The sequence below is a fragment of the Echiichthys vipera genome (genome assembly GCF_963691815.1).
Source record: "Echiichthys vipera genome assembly, chromosome: 14".
Taxonomy (NCBI): domain Eukaryota; kingdom Metazoa; phylum Chordata; class Actinopteri; order Perciformes; family Trachinidae; genus Echiichthys; species Echiichthys vipera.
This window is the reverse complement of record NC_139839.1, coordinates 15,029,604-15,057,294: the sequence shown is the minus strand read 5'-3', so window position 1 is coordinate 15,057,294 and position 27,691 is coordinate 15,029,604. Positions and strand designations below refer to the sequence as shown.

The 27,691-nt window shown below is 39.5% G+C and overlaps 2 protein-coding genes across 2 annotated transcripts; one reads left to right on the top strand and one right to left on the bottom strand.

Annotated features, from left to right (window-relative positions):
- Positions 1 to 529: 529 nt before the first annotated feature.
- Positions 530 to 13,179, top strand: slc47a1 (solute carrier family 47 member 1; the record flags this gene model as incomplete). Its single annotated transcript, XM_083927285.1, has 17 exons — positions 530 to 736; positions 1,576 to 1,677; positions 3,666 to 3,734; positions 3,850 to 3,998; positions 4,451 to 4,493; positions 5,375 to 5,419; positions 6,756 to 6,853; positions 7,521 to 7,618; positions 7,780 to 7,893; positions 8,934 to 9,001; positions 10,305 to 10,413; positions 10,740 to 10,815; positions 10,896 to 10,965; positions 11,060 to 11,192; positions 12,253 to 12,347; positions 12,573 to 12,671; positions 12,811 to 13,179. 17 exons carry the CDS (start codon positions 530 to 532, stop codon positions 13,177 to 13,179), a joined length of 1,944 nt encoding a protein of 647 aa, XP_083783411.1.
- Positions 13,180 to 19,062: 5,883 nt separating this feature from the next.
- On the bottom strand, positions 19,063 to 25,778 carry LOC310957173 (multidrug and toxin extrusion protein 1-like; the record flags this gene model as incomplete). The annotated part of the gene is made up of 16 exons (XM_083927624.1): positions 19,063 to 19,301; positions 19,403 to 19,466; positions 19,605 to 19,699; positions 19,791 to 19,923; positions 20,025 to 20,094; positions 20,269 to 20,344; positions 20,597 to 20,705; positions 20,863 to 21,044; positions 22,197 to 22,294; positions 22,999 to 23,096; positions 23,258 to 23,302; positions 23,393 to 23,435; positions 23,583 to 23,731; positions 23,920 to 23,988; positions 24,136 to 24,237; positions 25,590 to 25,778. The coding sequence occupies 16 exons, from the start codon at positions 25,776 to 25,778 to the stop codon at positions 19,063 to 19,065; spliced, it is 1,761 nt and encodes a 586-aa protein (XP_083783750.1).
- Positions 25,779 to 27,691: the final 1,913 nt, after the last annotated feature.

Below are 27,691 nucleotides of genomic sequence, written 5' to 3'. Positions count from 1 at the left end.
ACACACACACACACACACACACACACACACACACACACACACACACACACACACACGCACACACACGCACACACACAGACTCACACACACACACACACATAAACACACACACATTCACACACACACACACACAGACACACACACATCATATATACACACAAACACACACACACACACGCACACACACACACACACCAAAACATGTTAATGAAACAGGTTCACAAGCACTCACTCAGAATACACACAAATACTCATATAGGTTTATCAGCCCTGCTTTAACCCTTGTATCCACAAATAAAGACTTTGGTTCGTTTCCACTTCCTCTGATTACTTTCTTTCCTTCACTCATCTCCTTCCTCCAAACCAGAGTATTCAATCAATAACTTTTAAGCAGTGCATGTGTTGCATTTCTAAACCCAGATAGGCTGACTGCCCCTCTTACCATTGCTCTTTTTTTCTAAACTCCCTCCCTCCCTCCTGTGTCCCTTTGCTACGCTCTCTCTCTTCTCTTTTCTGTTTATGTGTTCGAATGGAGAAGATGAGTTCCCCGGAACATGCACACGCTTCACCGAGTGCAGGGCCCGTTGCCGGGGTTTCAGTTGCCAAGACGGCAGGGGCCGAGGGTGACGAGGCAGAAGTTATACCCAAACTTTTTCACTGTGCATGTTTGAGACGTTTGCTGCCACTGGCCTACAGAGAAGAACTCTACCATGTCTTACGGCTCTCAGGTCCGCTGGTGAGTAGGGGAAAGTTGAAGTGTGTGGGGGGAATGGTATGTTATTCATAAAGTGCTACAACTGTTATACACTTGATTTCTACATTCACTGTTTGCAGAGTTACTGTTGAATGTGCACTGTGACAGAATACAGTGCAATCAGTTACCAGTTCTAAAATATATATACAATTTGCAATTCAAATACAATAATGCCTTTACTTTCTTGTAGTGCAAACCTGTCTGTGCTTGCAGATTTCAGAACGTTGCTCTCTGATTTCAAACTACTTTGCTGGGTAAAGATAAGCTGTCAGAACCCAGCTACAGTTCTTCTTGATTGCTAAGGAACTATTAATTAAACTGGGGTCCACCTGATCTTCATCATCACTTTCTGAGCACGGCAAAAGTCTTCACACATGTTTTACACCCACACAGACCTCACAGAAAAACTCAAAACTCCACTGGATAAGACATGCATATACCGTATTATGCATTGTGTAATGATTGATTGAACAAATGTATGAATTTGACCACAAGTTGTGTAATTTGATGGACATATTTGCTTTTGTTGCATATTTTTATTGTTTTGTGAGTGTTAATTAAAAAAATAAATGTGTCATTTTGGCCAGGAACTTTCAGTTTAGATCAGTTTTGAAAACGTACCTTCTGAGTGGACCAATGTGCTCAAGCAAATGAGAAAAACTGTAATAGCATGCAGGTCAAACTCATGCAGAAAATTATAACTATAATTTCTTACTAAATTATTATTAGCAATAATTATTATCGCTAAAATTATAACTATAATTTGCAATCAACAAGGAGCTGTTTGAAAATGTGTCAGATCTTTCTGTTTGTTTCTACAGCTGCTGTCTCGGATTCTGAACTTCCTCCTGACGTTTGTTGTCACCATATTCTGTGGTCACCTTGGCAATGCAGAACTGGCTGGATTGGCACTGGCCACAGCGGTACTATTTTTAATCCTTACAGAAATAATTGAATTTACCTGCTCCAACTAAAGTAATACAACAGCTACCACTACTCATTAACCCTCTACTACTTCTCTTCTGCCAGAGCTCTTGCTGCTGTTATTATGACAATCATTTTCTCTTCAACTCACAATAATATCGGGAGTGTTTTTGTGTGATGATGCTCAACCTCTATACACTGACAATGGGACTTGGGAATACTGTGATATTATATTCCAAAAGTGTGCAGAAAGATACACATATTCACATCAGCACCTACCAGGTCACATGGTGTACACAATAGGAAGACACTGCCAAACTGGTAAAGAGCTGTTGTGCAATCAACTGCACAAACAGAAAGAATTTAGACAGTTCGTACATAGCACATGTGATGGTCAGGTAGGTAGCTTTAATGTAAGATTCCATTCTTATCCTGACTTAGCTCTGATTGGTCAACTCTTCAATGAACGTAACACCAGATTTGCTGTACAAGAGGTATTGAACCAGGCTAGGAGGTCTAACAGTGGTGTTCATTCGGGTTAAGACTCGGTTACTCTGAAGGCAATAGCCGATGATTCACAAAATCATTTTTAAACCAATAAGCGTTACCTCTTTCCCCTCTTGTTGCTGCAGGTATTGCCATCTTGGTAAAGACCATTCAACAGTCATAAACCACTGACTGTTGGGTAAAGGGTATCATTGTTGCTTCCACCGACGGGTCCTCTATTTGTTTGCATTGGTCCCAGTTTCAGACCTCTGTAAAGTCATAGCAGCCAGCTGTTGGTTTGCTTGGCCACCAGTGTTGGGCATGGATATTTTTACCTATAACCACTTTAAAAAAACGAAACAAAAAATGCATTACTTGGCATCAAAAGTATTCAGTTATGTTACTCGTTATATAACTGTATTACTTTTATTAAAATGTAATGTGTAACGTGTTTAGCCAGCTCCTTTTAGAATAAAAACAACACAGAAGCTCTGTCCTACCCTCATCTTCTCTTCTGCAATTTCCCAGCTTGGGATCAATTAAGTATTTCTATTCTATTTTATTCTATTCTATTCGATTCCATATCTCTCAGTCATCAGAGTTTAAACTTTGGACAACTGGCCTCTTGCAACAACAAATGCGTCTTTGCTATTCTGTACACCAGAAAACAAGTCTGTATAATAATACATCCATTATTTGAAAGCAGGTCCCTTGCCGTTATCCACCATCCTTCGTTTAGCCTTTTGGCTAGCAGTTGATCTGACCTGCCTTGGCCCTGATCTGCCGCACATACACATAAATAACAAATAACATGTTTTAGATTTGATTTAATCTCAGGGGTGAAACCCAAAGACAGAGAAGTCTGCTTTAATCAGTCTTTCAGTTGTCCTGCGTGCATTGGGAAGACTGAGATCCTGGATCATTCAAATATTTCTTGAAATAGCTTATCCCCAAATGACCTTGTAGGGTGATCTTTGAGATCCTAATGGACTGAGATGAGGTAGGACACAGTGACACTGAAGTGAATTAGCCAGTTTAAATGTCAAATCATATGGTCTGGGCCGGTTTCCTTCCTACTTATTAGTTTAGATTTTAGGGCGATTAGAGCACATTATAAATTTAATTTTCAATCAATCTTAGGTTTCCCAATCCTACAACTTCATCCTACCTAAATACTATCACTGGAGACTATTTCTTCCATTAAAGCTTGACACTGCTAAAGCATTTTCTCCACACACAGTTTTTAGAGCCAGTAAGACTACCTCTCGCTGAGCCGTGAACTTTTCCACCCGTTCTGTGCTTGTTTTACTCTTTTCTATCAATGGGTTTCGAGGATCTATGAACAACATTTACATAAGTTGCTGAATCTCATTACTCAGTTATGTACGGAAACCAAAAAACGACTATGCAAAAAAGTTCATTGAACAGTGGTATTTTATAACCTAACTTATAACCTAACTTTGCTTTTTTGTTCTCTGTTGTTTGACTCTCCACCTCTCAGTCTATTAACATTACCACAGTTGCAACAGGCTTCGGCCTTGCCCTGACTTGTGACACACTAATTTCTCAGGTGAGCAAACCACAATATTTAATCTATTCATTATTCTGTGTTTTTGACGGAGAGGTTTGCATTTGAACCTATGCAATCAGATTGAGTTCTCTTTTCTCTCATTTGTGTTTTGCAGACATACGGCGGTAAGAACATGGAACGTGTGGGAGTAATTCTCCAAAGGAGTATATTGATCCTGCTGCTGTTTTGTCTGCCCTGTTGGGGTCTTCTCATCAACTGTCAAAATGTGCTGCTCCTCTTGCACCAAGAGGAAGAGGTGGCAAGGTAAATCCACAGTTTATCAGATGGATGAATGCCTTGCATGTGTATGTCAGAGTTTACAAAATTCCGTAGCTCCGTTGATGACAAGCTGTTAGTAAAAAAAAAAATCTTATCTTTAGTGCCACGGTTGTTATTCTTATCAGGGATGTAACTGACGTTTCTATTATACATGTATTGTATTGTATTGTATTGTATTATTGTTGTTGTGTATAGAGATGTTTCATGTCAGTGTGCTTTTTATGTTAAGTTCAGCATTGTACGTACATTTATGAATATTATGCATGCAGTTTTAGACACCTGGATATGTGATTCCACCCATTAGGTTTATGTGAACAGGCACAGTATACACACATATGCATACTTGCAAAAAGAGGAGCATGTCTGAGCAGAGAGTAATTTATGGTCCGTGTGTTCCTTCTACTAAATAAATATGACTCTGTTTGCCTCCCTTTCAGAATTGCACAACTCTATGTGATGGCATTTCTACCAGCTGTCCCAGTGAGTGAACTCAAAATAACGTTTACTTGAGCTATTTAATCAGGACATCCTATAGGCTCTGTATAAAAAAACGAAGCACAAAATAAGTTTTGGTACAACCAGTTTCTCAAAATAGGAAGCATAGTGACGAATGAGGCAAGGAAACACGTTTATGGTGATGTCTTTGTCTAAAACGAGAAATTCTGGCGACCGACTGCCTGAGTTTGTCGATCAGTTATCTGATTATATTTTGCTTAAGAGTTTAAAGTCACTCAAATTAAATGAAAAATGAAACCTGAATTCAAATTACCTTTCTGATGATGCTTGAAGGATCTGAGCCACAGGAAATATCCACAGAATAATAGCAGACTAGTATAAGTATTTTACCGTGTTGTTGTATTTACTTTATTAACCATGTCATAGATACAGAACAATCCAGTTCCATCCAATTCGTTCTGTGACCTCTCCAATGCTCAAAGTAATTAATAGCTGCATCTTTGCAGAAATGGGAATAAAACAGTAGTTTATGTTTCTAGACAAATGTACGCAACAATAAATGCCTATAATAGTCTGTACATCTATTCAGTCCATGTAGTCAAATTGAAGTTTACAAGTGACACAAAAGCAAGACATGTCCACTGTCTATCATGTTGTACTTAATAATCCAGAGAAAGTGATTGGAGTAAGCAAAATATTACCTTTTTTTAAACACATTTTGATCAGATTATTAGCATGCATGTTATCCCTGTTCACACACAACACGTCAACATTTGGAAGTGAATGAGCAACATAGCGATATATAGAATCAACAACTAAAAGCAGTAACAAAGTTGTTTTTCTGAGAAGTGTTACCGGCTGTATTCTTTATAAAAACGACACCCCTCTTTCTCTCACTGCTACAGGCCATGTTCCTGCATCAACTGCAAGTTACTTACCTACAAAACCAAGTAAGTTTATAAGAGGGAACAGGTGCATGTCTGCTGCACTGAATTTCAGTGGGTGCCCTGCCTGTGAAAATGGACTGCAATGTAATTGTTTCCTCAAAGCAAATTCAGAAAATGGTTGCACTCCGGGGGTAACCTGACTCATCAGATGGTTTGTTACACAGAACCAGCTGAGAAACCTGTCACTGGAAACTGATTTGAAAAGTGAAGGTGTTTTAAAAAAATACCTTGCAAGTGATTGGCTGAAACGTATGTCTATCAAACACTTGCTGAAGTCAATCAGGAGAAGAGAGAAAACATATTTTCCATTGATCAAAGCCTTCGGTGTCATTCTCTGCTCTCAATGAAGAAGTACTCTCAAGTTCGGACATAACTGCAGGGCTCGAAAATAACAGTTACCATGTTGCCACTGGAAATTGGCAACCAATTCTTAGCCATTTTAGCATGTGAAAATAGAATTGCTCACATGTGCACAGGTATTTTATTTAGAGACAAGGGCAACAAGGAAGTTGTTTGAATGTGGGGTAAAAAGCTTGACTAACACGACAACATCACAAACGAATGTGCAAATTGAGTCGACAAAGAACCAGATGAACCTAAACCAAAACCAAAAGTGATATTTGTTCATTGTAGACGTCATTAGGCTGGCGTATAACCACAAAGTATGTTATTTTCTCAAGATTAAACTGGCTGACATATTTTGAGCTTCGGGAACCAACAGATGATACCTGGTTGCCAGCCCTGCAACTACCTCTTGTGTCATCGTCACTCCCAGCTGCCTCCTCTCCCCTCAACTGCCAGTAGCTCCTCACAGGACGATGATTGGCCGGCTTTCCTTTGTGTATTGGCACAACATTGTGTAGCAGCATTCACAGTTCCCAGACTTTTCCTCTAGCTCCACCATGACGTCGACATTTGTGGTTTTGAGGAAAATTGACAACTATTTGTAGGAAATTCAATAATTCAAAGTTTGAATTTGACAGTATACTTTGGGACCAAATAGATGCAAATCTAATGACTTTCACATCAAGTTCAGCTGTACTTTGTGCTAAGTATTAATCAGCAAATGGTAGCATGCTAACACTCTAAATGAAAGTAGTGACATTATCTTAGTTGCTCAACGTGCACATTGTCATGTCATTGTGAGCATGTTAGCATGCTGACATTAGCATTTAGCTCAAAGCAATATTCTGCCTAATAGGCACACAAAGCCGCTAGCATGGCTAGTCTCTACTGGACTGCTGTCTTTTTGTTGAATTTTTTGTTTGTCTCGAACCTGCATGAATTATATATAAGCTCTACGGATCGAGCTGATTGTGGATTCTTTCTTGTGTGACAGGGGATCATTCTACCTCAAATGTACACAGCAGCAGTAGCAAATATTCTTAACTTGGGATACAACTACGTCCTCATCTTCAGCCTAGAGTTGGGTGTCATGTAAGTGTCTTCATTCCTCTCCTTTCTTATTTTTTTTTTGATGGACTTTGTGTTGTAGATACGGTATCAGGCCCTGGGGGCCATTACCAATTAATACTAGTTAAGCCTCAACAGCATTTAAAGCAGAGAAACTCTCTTTCTCTCTCCTGATCACCTTATTGTTGTAGAGGGCTGATGTGTAGCCAGGAGTTTGGGAGGAAGAGAAAAGGAGGTCAGAAAACTCATTATGTATTTTGATGTCATGTGTCTAAGAAGAAGGATTTCTTTCTTTTTGTTAAAAACAGAGCTTTCAGTACACTGATGTTTATTATTTTTGTACTTTTTTTAGAGAGGAAAACAGTGTAGGAGAACTGAGAGCGTTCTGACAGGAGTTGATCCTGGTCCAGCTGGACAAACATTTGGTTCAACAGGCAGTCCACTTAACCAATCAGGTCCGTCCCTCCCATAGCAAGCGTAGACTCCAAATGTTCAAGGCTTATTCTCAGACCATTAGAATGTGTTCAAACCACAGTGTAACTTTAACAGTCACATTACTGACCTACTATGACTGCTCAGTGTGCAGTGCTTTGTCTTTGCTTAGAGAGAGAGGGATGGAGTTAGAGCTAATGAAGACTGTAACTAGACATCCCTATAAATATAAAATAAACGTTCTGTTGTGTGTTTGCAGTGGATCAGCAATTGCTAACAGCCTTTCTCAGATATCCATCTGCCTGCTGTTGTTTGGCTACATCAGATGGAAGAAGCTCCATCAGCAGACATGGGGAGGTGAGTTATACACACAAATGTGAATATCAAATGGGCCTAAATTACCAAATTCTGGGCCAAGAAGTAAATAATGCACGTAAGCAGTTAAAACGGTCTTCAGAAAACTGTCGTCCTCTACAGGCCATATTGAGTGTAACCCTTCTGTGTGAAACATTCTGCAGGCTGGTCCACTGGCTGTCTGCAGGAGTGGGGCTCCTACATGAAGCTGGCTATTCCCAGTACATTCATGGTCTGCTTTGAATGGTGGATCTGGGATATTGGAGGATTTCTTGCTGGTCAGTCTTGATTTTGTTCACAATTTCTTTAAAGCTTCTTTTAGTAGAACATGGAAAATGTAAGTGTTAAAACATGTAGAGGCAAATTGTGTATGTGTCTTTTTAAAAAAAAGTTAAACTTGCGTATCATAAAATCAATAGACTTTAATCACACAAACCATTTACACTCTTTAAAATGTATGCTTAAGAATATTAAGAAACATATTTCATTGATAATTGAAATGTAAAAAATTCTTATTTCCTCTTCGCTTTTGTTCAGTACTACCAAGTCAATGGACAAATTATTGCCCCAGCATGTGTATTGAGATGTTTTGGCTGGCTAAAGAGGTTAAAACACAAATGTTCAATTTTGAATAAACCACTTAAAGCTTTAAGGCTGCAACACAGGGCCAGCCACTCCCCCATCCACACTTACTGTGTCACATTAAATTTATTTAGACATTTTTATCCAAAAGGTCAAAGGTCAACTTCAATGTGACGTCATAATGTTCTGCAAAAAAAGCTTTTCTGGCCATTAATTAGCACCATAAATCAGGAACAGAAGGGGAGCCATTTGGTTGGTTACTGAAGTGATGACACAAATCTTGAAACTGTCTCTTTTGCGGCCAGGTTATGTAATTATTAATTCTGTATGTCTGGTCGGCATGCATGTAAACTGCAACTTGACTGTTTGGTGCAGGCATACAACCGTAAGATGATAATTCTAGTTTCACTCTGTTATCATGTTACATGAACACGTAGGCCCGAAATACACATGTAAAACGTGTCTATATAGTGTATATATATGCATTAAATGGAGAGAAGTCAGAACGAGGGGGCCCCATGTTACAGCTCTCCAGCTACCAGTTCACACTCCATACTTGATCCATATGGGGACTTCAACCGGCGGCCCATCAGTTCCCAAACCAAGTCCATCTGGACTGACTTATTGCTGCCCGAACCAAACACCCTGAATGTGTCCGGTCAAACATCACAAGTGAAGCTTTTGGGCATGGTGGGAACATCTTTGTAAATGTCTGAATGTGACCTTTATCTATCAGGTTTACTTGGAGAGGACGATCTTGCTGCCCAGCATGTGTTGCTGGAAGTAGGAGCCATAACATATATGGTATGCATCATCCAATGTGTTCACAGGAACATTTATGTACATATTATTATTTATTTCAACAGTTATCAGAATTTGGGGAAATGTACTTCTTAATCTTAGCTGAGAAGATTGATACCACCGTCATATCTATGTTAGGTAAGGTCCTAGATCCAGGAGGCGATTAGCTTAACTTAGCATTAAGACTTGAAAGCAGATTAAGACACTCAGCCCGGCTCCATGCAAAAAAAAAAAAAAAAAGGACAACCAGTAATTAATATTATTATGTTGCATCTTGCTTGTTTTATTTGGAAATTAAATAATTATGATTTGTGTTTTTTTTAAAATATAAATTCCCAAATGACTTGTCTTTGCCAAGAGTGCCGGGTCATGATCCTAGGCCCGGGAACAGCATGCCTAAAGATAATTTATTTATTTAATGATTTGCAAAGGTCATGGTTGCTGTTCCCAAGTAAGGCAACTGAACCACCATATCAGTCCCATGCAGCAATGTGATTTAATTGACAAGATGATCAACCAAACATAATGGAGGCCTGAAGTGACCTACTCATCAAGTAAGGAAAGATAAAAAGTTATAGACACATTACAATTTAATCAGAAAAACATAAATTATAACACTCCCAATAAAACATGCACTCCTGGGCTGGCTGCCTGCGCATACTGGGGTAGTTTCTATGGAACATAGCCTACACTAGCAGCTAGCATTCACCAAAGAAACAGTTCAAAAAAACTAATCAATCAAGGCAGTAGTAGAGAAACAAATCCAATGCTGTGCAAGGTTAAACCACGGTTGTTGTCAAAGAGTCTGGTGAAAGAGGGCATAATAGATAACGGCTTCAGTTTACTATCAGATAGGGCTGTCTGACAGCAAGGTTACGTATTTTTCTCAGAAAAAAAGGAACTAGATGTCATAGCCGTTGTTTGTGTTCATCATATCATGGCTATGAACCAATCAGATTGCTTGATTTGAACTTCCAACTTTATGAAAACGGTTGTTCATCAAGTTATACACCCAAAATCACAAATTGGTGTTTTTACATTTCTGTTTGTATCTGGATTTAACAAATGAACTAGAACAGTACTGAGTGTTAGAGGTACTGGTAGGTTTACTTTTGAACTTTGGATATGCAGGCTAACTGTTTCCCCCCGCTTCGAGTCTTTATGCTAAGCCAAGCTAATTGCCTTCTGGCTCAGGCCAAGTATAGATCTTTTTAAAAGACTATTGAAAAAAAAGCAAATATGTTTATTTCATACAGCTGTGTAACTGATTTTAACTGACATTAAAAAGTAACATCGGTCCTTGCAGTTCCCTTTAGGTGTCCATGCAGCTGCCTGTGTGCGTGTTGGGAACGCTCTGGGGGCCGGTAACACTACTAGGGCTTTAATCACCAGCAAAGTGGCCCTGGTTCTGGCAGGTATGACGACAACATACGCATACTTGTAAACAAAAACATTCATAATCAATGTAACCCAAACAGTGTCCAGTGAAAATGGTTGATTCTCCTACCAATACAGTATAACTGGACAACTCTGACATGGGTGTAATCAGTGTATTAAACTCTTGGACTCCAAGGCTTAGCTAAAGATATTGTTTTTATTGTACACACACAAAAAATAGATAAATACCTGTAAGAACCATGCAACTTTAATTTCAAAAGATATTTGGTGGATGTGGATGAAAATCAGCCATTGCAATCGTGGAACATACAACTCATCAGGTTACGTAATGACTTTTCTACAGGAGTGATGGCTGTGTGCCAGGGTTTCGTCATGGCTAGCGCCAAGTCTGTCGTTGGCTACATATTTACCTCTGATGAGTGAGTTTCAGGCCAACACACCTTCGCTCCTGCACCATCTAAAGGCAACTTTGTTTTTGATGATTTTCTTCTTTTGTCAGAGCAATTGTGGCGATTGTCTCAGAGAACATGATGGTCTACCCATTTCTACAATTCTTTGATGCACTTATGGTACGTTATTACAGATATGTTCTTGTGATGTTCTACATTGAGCTCTGTGATGTTGTTCTTTTTTTAATTTGTTAAAATATGTGTGTATTTTCAGTGTGTCTGCTCAGGGATTCTTGTAGGAGCTGGCATGCAGAAAATCGCTGCATTGTCCAACTTGGTGTGTTACTACTTCATCAGTCTGCCACTGGGAGTAGCTCTGATGTTTAAAGCCAAGCTCAGAATATTAGGTATTTCCCTTCAATTCTATCTATATATGTGTGTTTGTAACCAAGCTATGACTAAAAATAAAAGAAATACAGCGACCCTATTATTCCTGTCATGTAACACCAGTCATTCTGGGCTAGATAACCCAGTACCGCAGTCCTATAACATGTTTAGACTCACGATTGACTGTTAAAAAAAGATTCAAAATCAATGCAGCAGTACCAGAAATGTGTTACTTATTCTACATATTCTTCTTCCTTGTCAAAACCTTGTGCCTTCATTACCCATAACACAACTCAACTTCTGACAGTTCAGTTGGAGAGTTAGGTGTGTAATGCTAGTGGCTAACATAGCCTCGAGGCGCAAGCGTGAGCAGAGAGAGCGGGATACAGAGGTCTGGCTCACCTGTTGATTTTTTATAACTCCACATCCCCAGAAGTTTTAAACTTGTATTCTTCAGAACCAACAGATGCTGATTTAATTATCATTATTGGAGACAATGTATCAGATCTTGCACAACTCCCTCTGGAGCCACAAATGGCTCTATACAATACATGTAGTGGAACTCTTCAAGACCTGAAAACAGACTTTGATGTGAAATGAGTGGTTTCCCTTTAAATTGCCGGTAGAGACCAGAAAAACGTACAGCAGCTTCACACGCAAGTTAGTTGTGGAGAGTTTGTATTACTGCAAATGCAATGGCTTTTATCAGCCATTCAGCCATTGTATGAGTCACCAATGTGTTACCTTCAACAGTAGATAGTGACTCAACAGACATTTATTCAAATAAAAATAGTCAGGATTATTTTACTATTAATCTCACATACCCACTGAGTCCTGCTGCACCAGACATTTCTTTATTTCCCTCCCTGCAGCTGGTCATTTACCCCCTGCAAAAGTTAAGCTCTTTGCTGTCCACTTAAACTATGCATGTATTGACAATTTTTTAAAATGTATTAAGTAGTAAAGCAGTATTTTAGTCTTATGTCATAAATATTATGTTTATGATTTGTTGTTTTTCTAAAAAGTGAATACCCTGTTGATGTTTCTTCAATGTGTGCGTATTTGTGTCCCTCTGGTTAGGCCTTTGGCTGGGTCTGCTTATATGTGTTATCTTGGAGGTGGTTTTCTTCCTCATTATAATCTTCAGACTCAACTGGAAGAAAGTCACACACAAGGTAGGATGCTTTATGTAAAGTTTTCCAAAAAGGATTGAGGGACAATAAACAGAAAAACATTATTTTGCAGAGAAGAGTGCTGTTTAGCTGTTATGTTTTTCAATTGTGGGTCAGTTAGTGAGTGAACTTTAGAAATATATAGTACCAGTCAAAGTTTGGACATGCTTTCTCATTCAAGTGAACCAAAAAACATGCCTCTCATGAACCTCAAAAATGTGTTGTCAGGCTCAACTGCGAGCTGGAAAGAAAGTGGTGGTGTTACCAAGGCGTCCTGTCAGTACAGTGCTGAATGAAGCGATGGTGCCTGATTTCTCTGACAACACAGTAAGTGCATATGTATAATATGTGGTTTTTAGTCAAACAGCGTGTTCATACTTACATTTTCCATGTTCATCATACTTGAACTACTCACATCAACATTCATGTTGATTAACAGCAATATCTTTGCACCCTGAAGACCCAGCTGAAAGCCGAAGAAGACCCTAAAGCAGATGGCTACAGTCCAGTCAACACCCAGGATCAGGAGTTGAAAGCTGACCACAAGGCTGAGGCCAGTCACACAAGTGCAGGAGGAGCTGAGGGGGATGCTAAGCACAGCAAAAATACTTCAAACACCAAAACTGAGGTGCCACTTTCTGTCACTCAGCTGATCTTGCGCAGAGGATCCGTCGCCTTGGTTTCAGTTCTCACTTTGGCCGTAGGTGTCGCTGTCCATGTTGCTTTCCCTGTACTGGAGTCTTCCAGTCAGAAAAGGGACAACTTTACACTCAACTGGAATAATGACTCCACTCCTACACCACTGGCTCCATTGGACTTTACCCTAAACTTCTGAGCTGTCTTTGACCTCTGAATGTAGATGTCTAGTGACTGATAACAGTTCTCAATGACCAATTTTATCTCCTAGCGAGAAAAGTAATTAACTGACAGTCTACTCGTAGAATTGTGTAATGGATTAACCTGGTGTAGCGAAAAAATATGTCCCAGTGCTGCATTGCTGAGTAAACTCACAGATAGACGGAAGCATTGTCAAATGACACTGAGACTTGCATGATAAACAAAGGTCTTGTTACACAGATGATGATTTAACCAGCTCAGCCTGAGATGCATAACAAGACAAGACACATTATAAATCCCTCACTGAGAGATCATGTGGTCAGGGACGGCCCTGTACATCTGGGGGTCCTAAGCAGGATAAGTTTGGGGGCCTTGTCTCACAGACGTGAAGCATTCAAAGAACCCAATACCATATGCAATTATGACCATAATGCATTTTAATTGTACATGATGAGCTGCAGTTCTTTTTACTGCTAATTAAATACACCCACTGAATCACTCAAAGAAAAGCTTACTAACTACATTTTTTTGTGAACGCTTATTTTGTGTTGAAAAATTTAAAAGGGCATCAACTGTATTTGTCCACCAGATGGCTCTAAACCTGCAATATGAATGAAACAATTAATCTTGATGCAGCAGAAAAATAAAAGCTCCAACAAAAGCTTCTTGTTTGAGTTTATATTTATTGTCTACAGTTTTATCTACTGTGGACATTAACATAATAAATGGACAGTATATATGAATAACTACCTATGTAAAGTGCAAAACAACCTCAATACAACACAAATCCCAACTGAACACAATAAATGTAACTGGCCATAAAGAGAACACTGTGTCCAAATACAATTCCATCAGTAATATATTAAAAAAGATAAATAAATAGTCAAATAACCACATTGAATGGTAAGATATATTATATTGATAACTACCCTACAGTAGCCCAGTTTTTTCCTCCTCTGCCTGTCCAGTCAAAACCATGTATCTCCAGATGTGTTGATGTTGAATATTTGTGATAAACTGTTCCTTCATGTGGTGAGAAGATGTTCTTACTTCTTAAGCAAAATAAAGTCTTTAAAAAGTCTCTTGGATCAGCTGGAAAATCCAACGTGGCCAGTGTAGTTTATAAAGGAGTTAAAATGAGAACAAACTTTATCATCTACATCAGTAAAATGCAACATACACGTTAATGCAGCAGAAATATTCATCCCGAAACCTCAGATATAAATACATTAACCTTTACATTATTGTATTGATTACATTCTTAAAAGTAAGGTTTTTGTAGGTAGAGCATTATTTTCACAGTGTGGTATTAGCACATCTACTTCAGTAAAGGGTCTAAATACTTCTGCCACCACTGCACATATGTAACTTACCAGCAACAGTATCTGTTGTGGTTTCAGGTATAGAAGCTACACCTGAACCGCAGGGATTTGCAGTAGAGGTATCATTTCCAGCTGCTGTGTAGGGCAATTATAATATAGTCAAAACCAGAACCTGCATAAAATGCACAGTAGAAAAAAACGTCAACAAGAAGACAGCACAGTGAATTGTGACTGTGAACATATATATTTTTATTGCTGGAGTGCAGGTAGCACACAAAACTATTCAAAGGAAAGGCAGCGTTACATTTTCACTGCACCCTAGTTAATAAAATGACTTTTAAAGTGTATAACAATAAAAACTAACCACAGGGAAGCCAAAAACTATTACTCCCCTGTGAAATTTGTTGTGGTCTGAACTTCAGACTACAGACTGAATTCTTATTCTAGGTTCTTTTAAATATGTAGTTAAAGTGAAGAAATACAAACTATGCTCACAAGGAGTCAAAAATCAAAACCACCAATTACTGAGGTTGTGCTGTTGAAGTCACAGCATCCAACAGCCTCTCACCGTACTCACAAGCAGAAAATGCGACTCTTTGTCCTGCTAGCATGTAGATGCATTTGAAATGAGTGGTAAAGTAGGTACTAGAACATTTCCAGTTTTGCCAGACATGCTGTTAAAATTAAACTGCACAAACAGAAGAATCACCAAACCCAGATTTGAATTTTGTCGTATCCTTTGAATAACTGAGATTTACAGATATCAGTAAATAAAATTGTCAAGGTTAGGGAAGAGAATCATACATTTACTTTTATTATTTAGACATGAAATGGCATTTGGATTTGTTAAAGGTGTACGAGTCGGGAAAGGTAGGCTACTCATAATGGTACTATTGCTGCTGTAGTTCATACAATTATTATTTAAAAGACTCAGTTAATGTTTAGCTGTTAAACGTGATGGAAACCGGCTTTTTAATAACGGATTCATGATAAAACAATGATTGTTGTTTATAGACAACGGCAACCTCATTGCCAGACCCCAATAAATGATTTCTCTATACTTCAGTGTTTGCACAAAGTTGAAGATGTTTTTTTTCCATCTGGGATAAGAGGCAATCAATGATTTCTGTCACATAACATATACTATCTGGTATGATGCTAGATTCAGGTAAATGCAGTGGCCAGTGGTTCTGGACTGTTTCAGCACAATATCATGAACTGCAGCCATAATTTAATTGACTTCAAGGTATGCTGTTGTGCTGCATGGCTACTCAACCAAGAAGTTAATATGAGATTCCTTAAGCCACTGTATCACAAGTTCTAGTCTAACGATGCTGACAGCCAATCTTTACAGAGTCACTTGTTAATGGGGCCACAGCATGTTACTGATTGCAGTCTGGAGGTGAGCGGGCCAAGATTACAGTCTCTGTGAGGCGCCTGTGACAATGTCTCCTCTGATGAGCAAGACTGAAGCTCAGACAACGATGTAACCATGTATTTATCAAGCCTGATTTACATGTTGAATAATGATTTATTAATATGCATTTTTTTCTCATGGGACTCTTGCAAACATCAATCTGTTGCAAGCCGGCGCTGATGTCAGTTAGGAGAGTGCATTGGCTTCTGGGTGCACTGGATTCGCTCAGGGCTGAGTGGAGACTTTTATGGATGTCTCTGAGGTGAAAGCTCTTTCAAAGTTATCACCTACTGAAATAAATACAAATTAAGGCTAAATAATCATTCTTTCAGCTGAAGCACACTTCTGTAAGTAGGAATAAAGAAGAAAGTACTATGTTAATTTACTTCTAGAGTATTCATCAAACATTTATGTTATTTGAAGCTAAATGTAATATAATATGCTAGAGATTAAAGGTCTCATATTGAATTCCGAGTGTTTCAGAGGGTGAATGCAGGTTTATTCAGACGGATAGTATGAGACATATTATGTGTTTTTCTCAAAAGAGACCTTATACAGTATTTTCACTTTGGGAAAATAAACTTAAGGCGCACTCACACTGTCTATCCATACCGTGCCCCGTGCTTTAGGGTACCCCCCTTCCTCTCCCCCTGCAGGCCAGGCCTGTTTGGACTCACACTACCTGGGCCTCGTGGAATGCTTCTTGCTGCCTATACGTCATCATGCCGTAACACATCACACGCATTGATTGACGTCATTGCGATGCGTCCCTTTGTTTACAAATCTTTCTGTAGACCTCTGAGTTTTTGTGCGTCTTGTCCGACTGTTTTTGAATATTTTCATCTGACCAAATCTGCAGTAAACACTCCACCTCCGCATCACACCAACGTGAACCTTTCACCGCCATTGTTTTAAATGTCCGCGCGTGGTCCGTCCTTATTTTTTCTATGTCCGAACAGGCGTGTACATGTGCGCACGCTCGTGCTCGTACATGTGAAAACGTGCTTTACAAAAGCCCACCTCTCCCGTGGCCGGCAAGCGTACTGCTCCTAGGTGCGGTACGGTTGTATGTGAGTGAGTGCGCCCTTATTCGCTTTCTGGCACAGAGTTTGATGAGTAGATCAATTCCAGTCTGTCAGGTAAATACAAGGATTCAGGCCTGTGAATGTTCTTATTTGTCCAGGTCATCGTTATCCCCAAAGCAATTTCCGTCAAAAGCAACACCACACACCACACAAAAGCAATCTGGTTTATGCTGTTAAATGCAACAAGGAATGCAAAGATCTCTACATTGAAGAAACAAAACAACCACTGCATAAACGCATGGCCCAACACAGGAGAGCTAACTCCTCAGGCCTGGACTCTGCTGTCCACCTACATCTCAATGAGAAAGCCCACTCCTTTGATGAAAACAATGTCCACATCCTGGACACAGAGGACAGATGGTTTGAAAGAGGAGTAAAAAAAGCCATCTATGTAAAAGTGGAGAAACCATCGCTAAACAGAGGAGGAGGTCTGAGACATCACTTATCTCCAATTTACAATGCTGCCCTTTCATCCCTGCCCAGGAGATTAAACAATCTAACCTCAAAGAACAACTGTTCACAAATGGCCTCCTGTGACTCCAACGACTGTCGTTAAGACTTAATAGAGCACTAACGAAGTCGAAACCTACTTCCCACCAACGACTGTCACTCCAACGACAGTGGTAGGCACTCGGAGCACAAAGGGTTCCAGTGACATCATCGGCCTTGAGAGAGGTTAAATACCTGGATCTCCACACTAGTTAGTTGGACCAGTCCCAGCCTGGTCAGATGTGTACATGAACTGATGAAGCCTCTTGGATGAAGTGGTGAAACGTCTTCCTAGACAAATAACCAAGTCCAGTTGCTTTTGACAGAAATTGCATTGGGGAGAAGGCTTCAGCCAACAACTGGTTGCTCTGCCAGTATGGACTAATACAATGACACATGACTTGTTAATCAGTGAGCTCTAGAGGTGCTGTTAAGTAAATATGCATAGAGCTAGGTTAGCTGTTTCCCTTTCCAGTCTTTGTGTTTGGCTAAGCTAGCTGGCCTCATGCTGTAGCCTTATATTTCACAGACAGACATGAGTGGTATCAGTCTTCTCATATACCTCAAATAAGCGTGTTCCCTATTATGTCGAGCCAAAATTACTTTCAATGCATAATCATTTAATGTTAACCAGGGTGAAATCTTTATTTGTATGCTGGCTATAACTGTGGAGCCTGAGCTCGCTAGTTATCTGCTCCAGCACAGAGTGGACAGGTGGTTGATTTGCTCAGTTTGACATGTCTTCATCCAGCCAGCATGTTGCAGTGTGAGCGTACAGACCTTTCATTATTGTCAAATTTGGCACGACAGATCAAAGGAAAGGAAAATAAACCAAAGAAAAAGAGAAGCTTTTCCGTCTTTGATGATGAAAGCACACAACCACGGATGCGCTGTAGCCTAAATATAGCATTTAATCATACTCCTTCTAATTGTGGCATCCATTCAGACAATATATATTATAATGAGAACATATATTCCGTCAGTGTCTTGATTGATGATCATTGATGTTTCTATATAAAGTAGACATCCCTATACAGTATTTTTTCAGTTCAGCTTTTCATTGGCTGCCTCATTTAAGTCGTGTTTCTTATTAGATTACATGAGAACAGCAGAAGTGACTGGGTTTACTATTAATAGAATTAGAGCATGAAATACTATTGAAATAAATAAATGTAGCTTTAAAGACAATCCTGACTTCAAGTTTTCAAAATGATGCAGCGATTCCATTTATTTGATGCCGTTACGGAACATTTTTACTTGTGCATTATGTATCATTGTAACACAGCTATTTCCTTTCATGAGTGCAAAAGTAAATGCCCAGAAGTTTTAGAAAAGTGGGAGAACAGAATCAAAATTTGTCATTACAAATTGCTTCACATGATAAGACGGAAGTCTGCCTTGACTCTGTCATCCTAATCTTGTAACACCCAAAGACATACAGTATTCCCTTTTTATTAATTCTTTGGGTAAGTGTCTGTTTTACCACTAAACATGAAGAAGCATCTGTACTCTCAAAGGCAGACTCACAGCGTTTTGTTTCATGCTACACACAGGAAGTCTAATAATGGTCACTCATCTAATTCGAGCAGTCTGATGAGCAGCTCGCTGATGAACACTCCAGCAGCGAGGATGATGAGCATGAGCAGCACAGCGAGGCCACGTCGTACCACCAGCTGCCTGACTGACAGAGCCACATCATCTAAAGTCTGCTGACCTACATCGAGCGCTTTCGGCAACCCCTCAACTGGACTCAAAGAACTGGATCGACTGGTTGGTATGTGGGTCTGTTTCTCACCAGGGTTCATGGCTGTGAGGGTATGAATACATGGTTAACGTTTGTTGTGTAACAGTTCCCAGAAAGAAGATTTCCATGCTGTAGGTGAAATAACTATAGTAGCTTGGGTTTACCGTAGTTTTCTATCCCGAAGATGTTGTTCCTCTCTATTATGTGGACTCCTGCTCTTACCAGCGCCTACTCAGATATATCAAAAGAAAACTAAATCACGTATATCATATAAGACACTACAATAATAGCACCACATGCTGTTTACAGTTATCATTAAGGTATTCATTGAATTAGTTTCCTCCTGTGACACAGTGTGTTACTCACCTCTTCAGTGGCTTTCGTCCAGTTTAGTTTACACAGGAAAACTATAAAAATCGCAGACTGTATTGAAACACAAATGAAAAATCCTGACCACAGCCCTGCAACAGAGATGCAAAGGACAGTTTATTAGTTTGAGTGGAAATGTGATTAGATTTTCCATTACTGTATAAATATTTAATCCATCCTCACCTACAATGCCCATCTTGACAACGAACATCAAAGACACTCCAATGGGGAACCCGATTAGGTAGAAACACACCAAGTTGCACGCTGCGCCAATCATTTGCTTCCCTGCCCCCCTGACAATACCTCCGGTCACAGCCTGAGGAGGTAAAACAAAGAGAAATCCAAAATCGGTGCCAACAAGTCGGGTTATTTGTCTTGGCAGAGCGATGAAGTGACTTGTGTGGCAAAGGTTCTCACCGCAATGGCCTCAGCAACATGGATGAAACTGTATATCTTCATGACATCAGCCACCCTCTGAATAATGTCTCTAAAAGCAAAATGCAAACACAGACATGAGAATGAAAAAGTAACAAAAACCATGTGAGCACAGTTTATGGAAATGCTTTTGCTTGTTGCTTCTCTGTCAAGCGACATTGACCTCTGAAGTTAATACATGATGAATTACACTTTTTCATTATATGAGCTCTCTTTGTAATCTTACTTCTCGGTGGTGAAAATGTAACCAACCACATCCTTAGACACACCAAGACAAGCTCCGATGAAACATGAGACAATAACTGGATGGGGCGTGAGAAAGACAGCATGTTAGACAATATATGAAAGCACCGTTGATAAGAATATAAATTAAGAAGTGACAGAGGGAACAGAGGACTTTTGGTGGAGAATTTAAATGAACAAACATGGCACATGACTTTAACGTTAAAGTTTGTAGATCAGAGGAACAGATCCAGAACTCCACATAGCCATCACCATCGCCTGTATTGGTACACTGCAGTGGTGATTTGTCAGGCTACATATTTAATTCATACATGCACAGATGAGGGAGACCTTGCTGGAAAGCTTGGCTTGCTCTGTGTTCCCAGCACCAAGAGCGTTTCCAACCCGGACACTGGCCGCCACAGAGAAACCCATTGGAAACTGTGATGGACAGGAGACAATCATTTCAAAGTCAAATATGATACACCAAGATTCTAGTAGGTCCTGTAGATCAAAACCATTCAGGCATCCACATTAATACTATTTAATGTCATTTAGAGTAAGAGAGAAAAAGACAAAAGCAATTTGAGGCAGTTACCATGTAAACAATAGCAGCCAGTTCATAAACTATAGACTGAGCTCCCAACTCAGTCTCACTGATGATGCCTGCCAGGAACCCTGCGATCTCATACAGCCACCACTCCAGACAATACATAAGCATGCTGGGGAGGGCCAGGTGGAGGAAAGGACCCCACTCCTGCAGGCAGTCTCCAGACCACCCTAGGGAGATAATAGGAAGTACAACAGATTCAGTGAAATGTATTTAGCTTCAAGTTATAATTTGAAAGCAACATGGATGCTACAGAGAAGAAGTTTTGTTTTTTATTACTCAGAGCGTTCCAAAAACATATTGATATGTTTTGATTTACAGTTTCAATCATGGTTTAATCCCAGACTTGTTGCTGCACTATACTATATAACTTTTCTAACTAATCTAGGTCACCCTACGGTTTCAACCTAATACCATATTACAAATTACATGAGAGCAAAAAATCGATATGCAGTATGCAAATTAATAAAACGTTTATTACCATCAACTGGTCCGCCATGTTTCTGTGTAATAAGACAATAACGCGGCGAGTTATGTACCAAAATGTCTGGTGTCTTTCCGAGTTGTCGTTCCAACTTGACGGGAGTTTCACATGAATTTCCCAGTCGAGGACAATTTTTTTCAGTTTCAGTGACACATAAAAGTTGGATGTGTTTGAGCTAAATGCTAACATGCAACATGCTCTTTTAACATGTTTAGTGTGTTAGCGTGATAGCATTTGCCAATCAGCACTAGTAAAGCTGATAGGAGTGTCATTACTTTTATTAAAACGCTTTCCGATATCGAGTTAAGAGTGAATCCAGAAGACAGAAAATGTTTCATTAACGCCACATTTAACTGATGCCAAAACTGTAATGCTTTACATATCTGTTTTTTTTTTAAATTTCTAGTAAGTTACCTAGAAAGAACAATGCCATTTGGCACTTATTATAGATGAAATAGAGATAGTACTAAATGTGTACATGTCCAATGAAGTAATTCCAATTAATTGTAAAGCTAGCCTCATTTTGTAAGCGCACAGCAGGTCGACATAAAAAAGTAAGACATTTATCTGCAGGCAGGCAAACAATTCAACACACTTAGAAACTACATTTTTCAATAATACATAAATGACAGATCTATATTCATTTATTATATGCATTTACACTTAAATGGAGCTATTATTTCAATGAAATTCCTTTGAAAAAAGCTTATTGAAGAAATAAATAGTTTCTGTCATTCTGATAATTATTATCAAATTACAGAAATCTTTCAAGAAATCATGAGGAAGTAAAGATCAAATGAAAAGTTATTCTGACAGTTATTTAATCCACAAAATTTACCGCCCCATGTTGCTTTGTGCAGTCCCCTGGAGCAGATGTACACAAACAAGAACACAGCCAAGGAATACTGTGAGATGGCGTTGGCAGCTGCAGATCCACTTCAGTGGCGTCACGATGGTTAAACCGCAAAAGGTAGAAAAACAATGTGTGCGGTCATCACTCAGTCATCATGAAGCATGCTATATCCTAACTCTGATTGGTTTAAAATAGATTAAGAGTACACTATGGGTGCATTTACGGATTATCAGACAATGGGCCGCTGGGCACAGACATGTAAGAGGCCCCCCACTCTGTCAACATATGAACAAGACACCTAAATTGACTTTTGTGGTCATTGGGCACTTATTTTAGATGTTTTTACTTTTTCTTTGTGGTCATTTTATGTCCATTTTAGTTGTTTTGTATGTCTCTGTAATTGCTGGGCATCTATTTTGAGTCATTTTGTATCTTTTTGTGGTGGTTTGGCAACTATTTTTAGACATTTTACGTCTCAATGCCTTCGTTTTGTTTCTCTCTGTGGACACTTTACATCTATTTTTCATCATTTTGTGTGACTTTTTCATCATTTCTGTCTTTATGTGGTTGTCTTGTGTCCATTTAAAGTAATTAAGCATCTTGTTGTAGTCGTTTTGCATCCCTGTAGTATTTGTTTTTTGTCCCCTTTGTGGTAATTTTTGGTGGTTTTGTGTATATTTCATTTAGCATCACTTTTTTTTTTTTAACAACATTTTATGAGTCAGGGCCCCTGTCCCTGTGCCCTGTAGGCCCATTCAATAATCCATCCATGTATGGGTGTACTCACGCGACCCCCAGATCCAGACAGTTGAGGAAAATGTAATTGATTATTACATTTAAAATGTTCCCCATGGCTCCAGATATCACCTGGGGCCACATGATGCCCTGTGACCAAAAGCAAGGTGTTTCAACACATTAATGCACCTGCTCTTTTATACTTTCTCACAGTAAATACTTCTTTCCAACATACAAAATGACCTCATTGCAGACAAACTTTCAGACTTTATTTTGTTTAACACCAGCGGTCTTACAGTCATTCATCTCACCTGATTCTGAAGATACCTCCCCTGCAGCTGGTACATAAACGCAGCCTGTAGAATCCAACACGAAGCGATGAATGGGGTTAATTAAATCAATAATGCAACACAACAACCAAACACTGTGGAGGAGGCTGAACTTACTGGCAGAGCCGGCATAAAGATCTTCACATACAGCTGAGAGAGTCTTTATGGCAGACAGTAAAAAAGGGGAAAAGGGTAAAGAAGGGGGATAAATCAATCTGACACGTGATAAGTGTATATGTAGCATCTGATGTCAGTGTGTGCTATGGTATGGCAGTGATGCACCGATTTTCAAGTGGAGAAAGTTCACCTGGCGACCTGTGCACTCTGCCTGACAGCCAGCAGAATTGGCTGAGTGTTAATGAGGACAGCCCAGCAGGGGAAACAGGCTAAGAGAAGAATCAAAACTGCCCTTTGGAGTATCACTCCTACACGCTTCAGGTTACCACTTCCATAAGTCTGCAAGAAAGGGGTCAGACAACAGGAGAATAAAATGACACATGAGTTACGAACATACTAACTTGTGTTAGTAACTCAATTTGACACAGGAAAATGAATCTGGAGGAGCTGTGAACACAGAACTAGCTGCTCAGGACTGACCTGTTTGTATAATAAAAAAAATTTGATTGAATTGAAGAATGGAATACCTGAGATATGAGAGTGTCACATGCTGATGCCAAACCACAGCCAATGGAAATACCGGTGACATTTATTACCTATAAATTAAAATGAGATATTATTGACAACAATCCATGCCTGGATAGATAAATAAAATAAATAGATAAATTTAAAGGAAATGGAATGAAAGAGAATGAACAAAATCACAGTAAAAACAGAAACTAAAGTGCACCGTGATCGCTCACCGCTATTGCTAACGCCACCCCGGCCAGCTCTGTTTTCCCCAGGTGACCGCAGAACACCATGCTGACGAAGCCGATCAGGAAGCTCATCATCTGTGAAATCAACTGAAAAAAAACTAAATCATGCTCCCTCGTTTCCATAACTATTAAAACATAAATGAACTTCACCAACCATGAATGACACATTAAGCTCCACATGCAGCTGATGGAGTTATTATTAAAGGCCTCGCGGTAAGAGAAAGTTCCTATTTGCTCTGGCAGCTGACATGTGCTATGCTTTGGTTTTTGCTGCAGCTCTTTGTATTTCCAAATGTCTTTACTATTTCTCTTTTCTTTAGAAAATGGTTCTAGTGATTGCTGGTGTAGGTTTTTTGACAGCCTTTGGCATCAAAGGGTGTCAAAAAAAGGAAACTAAAAGTCCTCGTTTATCAAGTTCTGGCATTGTGTGATGAATGGGAGTCAGATACATGAACAGAACAATTTTTTTTTCCTACCACAAAGTTATAATTTTCTGTTCAGGAGACACTTATAAATGTTGCTACATTTTAGAAGCAAGAGATAGAACTTGTGGGCCAAATCCCTTTGAGAGGGAATACAGGGATTTGAGGCTCGAGCTACATAAACATGAGCTTGAATTAGCCACAACCGCAGAGGGAACTCTAGAGTCTGTAGGGGGCCTGGGCAAAGATTCATCGGGTGACCTGGTGACCCAAGCAGTTGCCATTTTCTGTCCATCCCTGAAATGCTTTGCTCAAATTGACATGTTTTATTGTGTTTATTGCCAGACGGTGTTTGAGATAAATCTGTCTTTTTTGAATACTGGAATAGCATCTTTTTCTGCAGAATGTTTCACCATTGAATCAGGCTTTCACAATCTTTTGGCTAAATGACGCAAAATAAATATATAAATAAATCTGCCTGCCCAGCTTTTAGGGTTACTTTTGAACATTTACAACATCTTCCAGTGCTAATTGAGAAGGGCCAACATATCACACTGTATTTGTCCGGTAGGCTTCTTGAGCTAGTGACGTCTTCAAGGCATTTATTTAGGTCAGTGAGAGGGTGTAATCTGTTTTAGTTAAAATGCTGCCACACTTTTATTACGATCACGCAATTATTTTTCTAATTAGTCCTAATGATTTTGGAAGTTATTACCCTGTTAATTACTGTAACAATAAAACATGTGGCAAATTGAAAAGAACTGCTGGTACACTACAACCCTCATGTTAACTAAAGCAATTTAAGCTTTTTCAAATAAAAAGCCACTCAGACATATTCACTTTCATAATGGTCATAAGTTTACACTGAAAACTACTCTAAATAATAGCTGGTTTAAAAAAATATACAGTACAATCCTGAGATGATGATTCACACTCAATCATTGTGATTGCAGGCTTAATACGTTTAGCTCTGAAAATTTCATATTTGACTCTTGTCATATCTAAACACAATCTTACCATGGGTCCCGCCAGTTTTAATAACTGAACTGTTTCATTCTTGTAGTCCGCAGGTAACCAGAGCTTGATGCTTTTCAGGCAGGGTCCGCAGAGTGAGTCAACACTGTGGGCAGCAGGAGAAGGTGATTTGTCTGTTTCGGCCTGTCCATTAATCCCTCTACATGTGTTTTCTGTAGCTATATCTTCCATGCTGAAATGAGATTTGGCAGAAAACAGAACTCTACAGTCCAATATCCCTCAGACACAGCCGAGAAGGCTGGGAGTAATCAATAACCAATTACCTGGGTAATAATCACATAACCAAGGCAATGTCCGCCCAACTACGCCCTGTCTTTGAGAGTGGGCATATACAGTATGCTGAGGCATTGCAACAATTCAGATCTCTCCACCCCCAATTCACCAGCAAGCCGTGCACTCCCCTTAAAATGGGGCCAAAATGAAGCTGGCTGGTTTTCTCTCAGTTGCTCTGCAACATCACAGATCTTCACTGCTTCACTAAAGTTCAAAGGGATGAAATGTTTTGTCAAAGTATGAATACACATGCCTATAACTAAACACATTGTATGAGTAACAGGGCTTCAACCCGGTTAACCCTGTCCTTAACGGGGCATCGATGGGAGGTGGAAGTGGAAGTTGGGAGACTGACAATTTTACTGTCGAGAATAAAGTAGGACACATGTTTAAAGGAAAAGTGAAAGATGGCTTAAACTGTATAGGTCGATGATACATTAACTTTGCCACTAGATATGTAATGAAGGGCTAAAATGATACTGTCGCTGGTCAGAGATGCTTAGCCTGCTGGGGTATATGAGTTCGGTGATACATATGGGCTCTATATGAGTGACTACCCATCGTCATCTAACCCCTTGTTAACAAAGAAATATATCAGAACAGCAGCTTTAAAGGGGCTGTAACCGATATTTCAGATTTAGAATGTATTAGATAACAATGTGAAATGAATTTTACAAAGTGAAAGGTATCACTTGTAGTGATGAACCTCCAGAGGATTATCACCTAAATCTGCAGCTCCTCTTGACTTTATGGAGACTTCTATCAAATTTTCAGCTTGTTTTTTATAGCTGTGCGGCAACTTTCATTCACTCTCCCCACTCTAAAGGCATATATATGCTCAACCTTATACACGTGTTTGGACGGAGACTGACGGAGACTGACGGAGACGGCGCACCTTTTGTGAAAGCTTATGGATATGGCAGAAACGGAGCAGTACAACCAGAAATCATTGAGGGAGTGTAGCCATAGTTCAAGTGAGATACGACCATAGCTACCCTCTAGTGTTTTTTGCTTAACATCTCTGCCAACAGGATACATGGAAATATGTGGGCAGTGACGGTTACATCGTTTGGAATGAACATATTTATCTTTATTCCTATAGGGGAGCATAAATTAGTCATTATAGTGTTGTTTCCGCCTGCACAAGGCAGCTGTTTTCACCGAAACAACTCTAGAATTCCACTGGATGCTACCTGCTCAGCATCAACAGCAGACAAACACAGTTGGAGACTAGCTGGTGAACAATGTGGAGCATTTAGCAGCTAAAGAGCCCTATATATATATATATTCCCTTCGGACTTGGTAGAGACATAAAACCGAGCTAAAAAATCATGGTGAATGATGTCACCCCATAAATGCGGGGGTAGGTAGATGGTTTTTATTTTGGCAGTCACGTGATTCTGATGATGTGTGAATTTCAGTTAGTTGGGCAGGAATTAATGCAAGAGATGGAGGAAAGTCCAAAATAGCAAAGATGAAACAGAACCGAAGTGGTCACTGCACACACACGAGCATTATCTGACTCCGCTCCTCCTGACCGCAGATGAAAAGCAGATGAAAAGCAGATGAAAAGCAGATGAAAAGCAGATGAAAGCTTGCAAACCATTTTTCAAACCTTTTTCTGTAATTTTCTTGCATTTTCCCCCTTATGAAGTACAACTTTTGGTACATGTTAAAAGCTATTTGTGGTTTCACGGTTTCAGTAAAGAATAACACAACAGAGGGAATGAACGGAAAGAGCGGATAACAACAAACATAATTAACCCCTATTTAACCCCACATTTCCTGTACCTTTAATATGTGAAGATCAA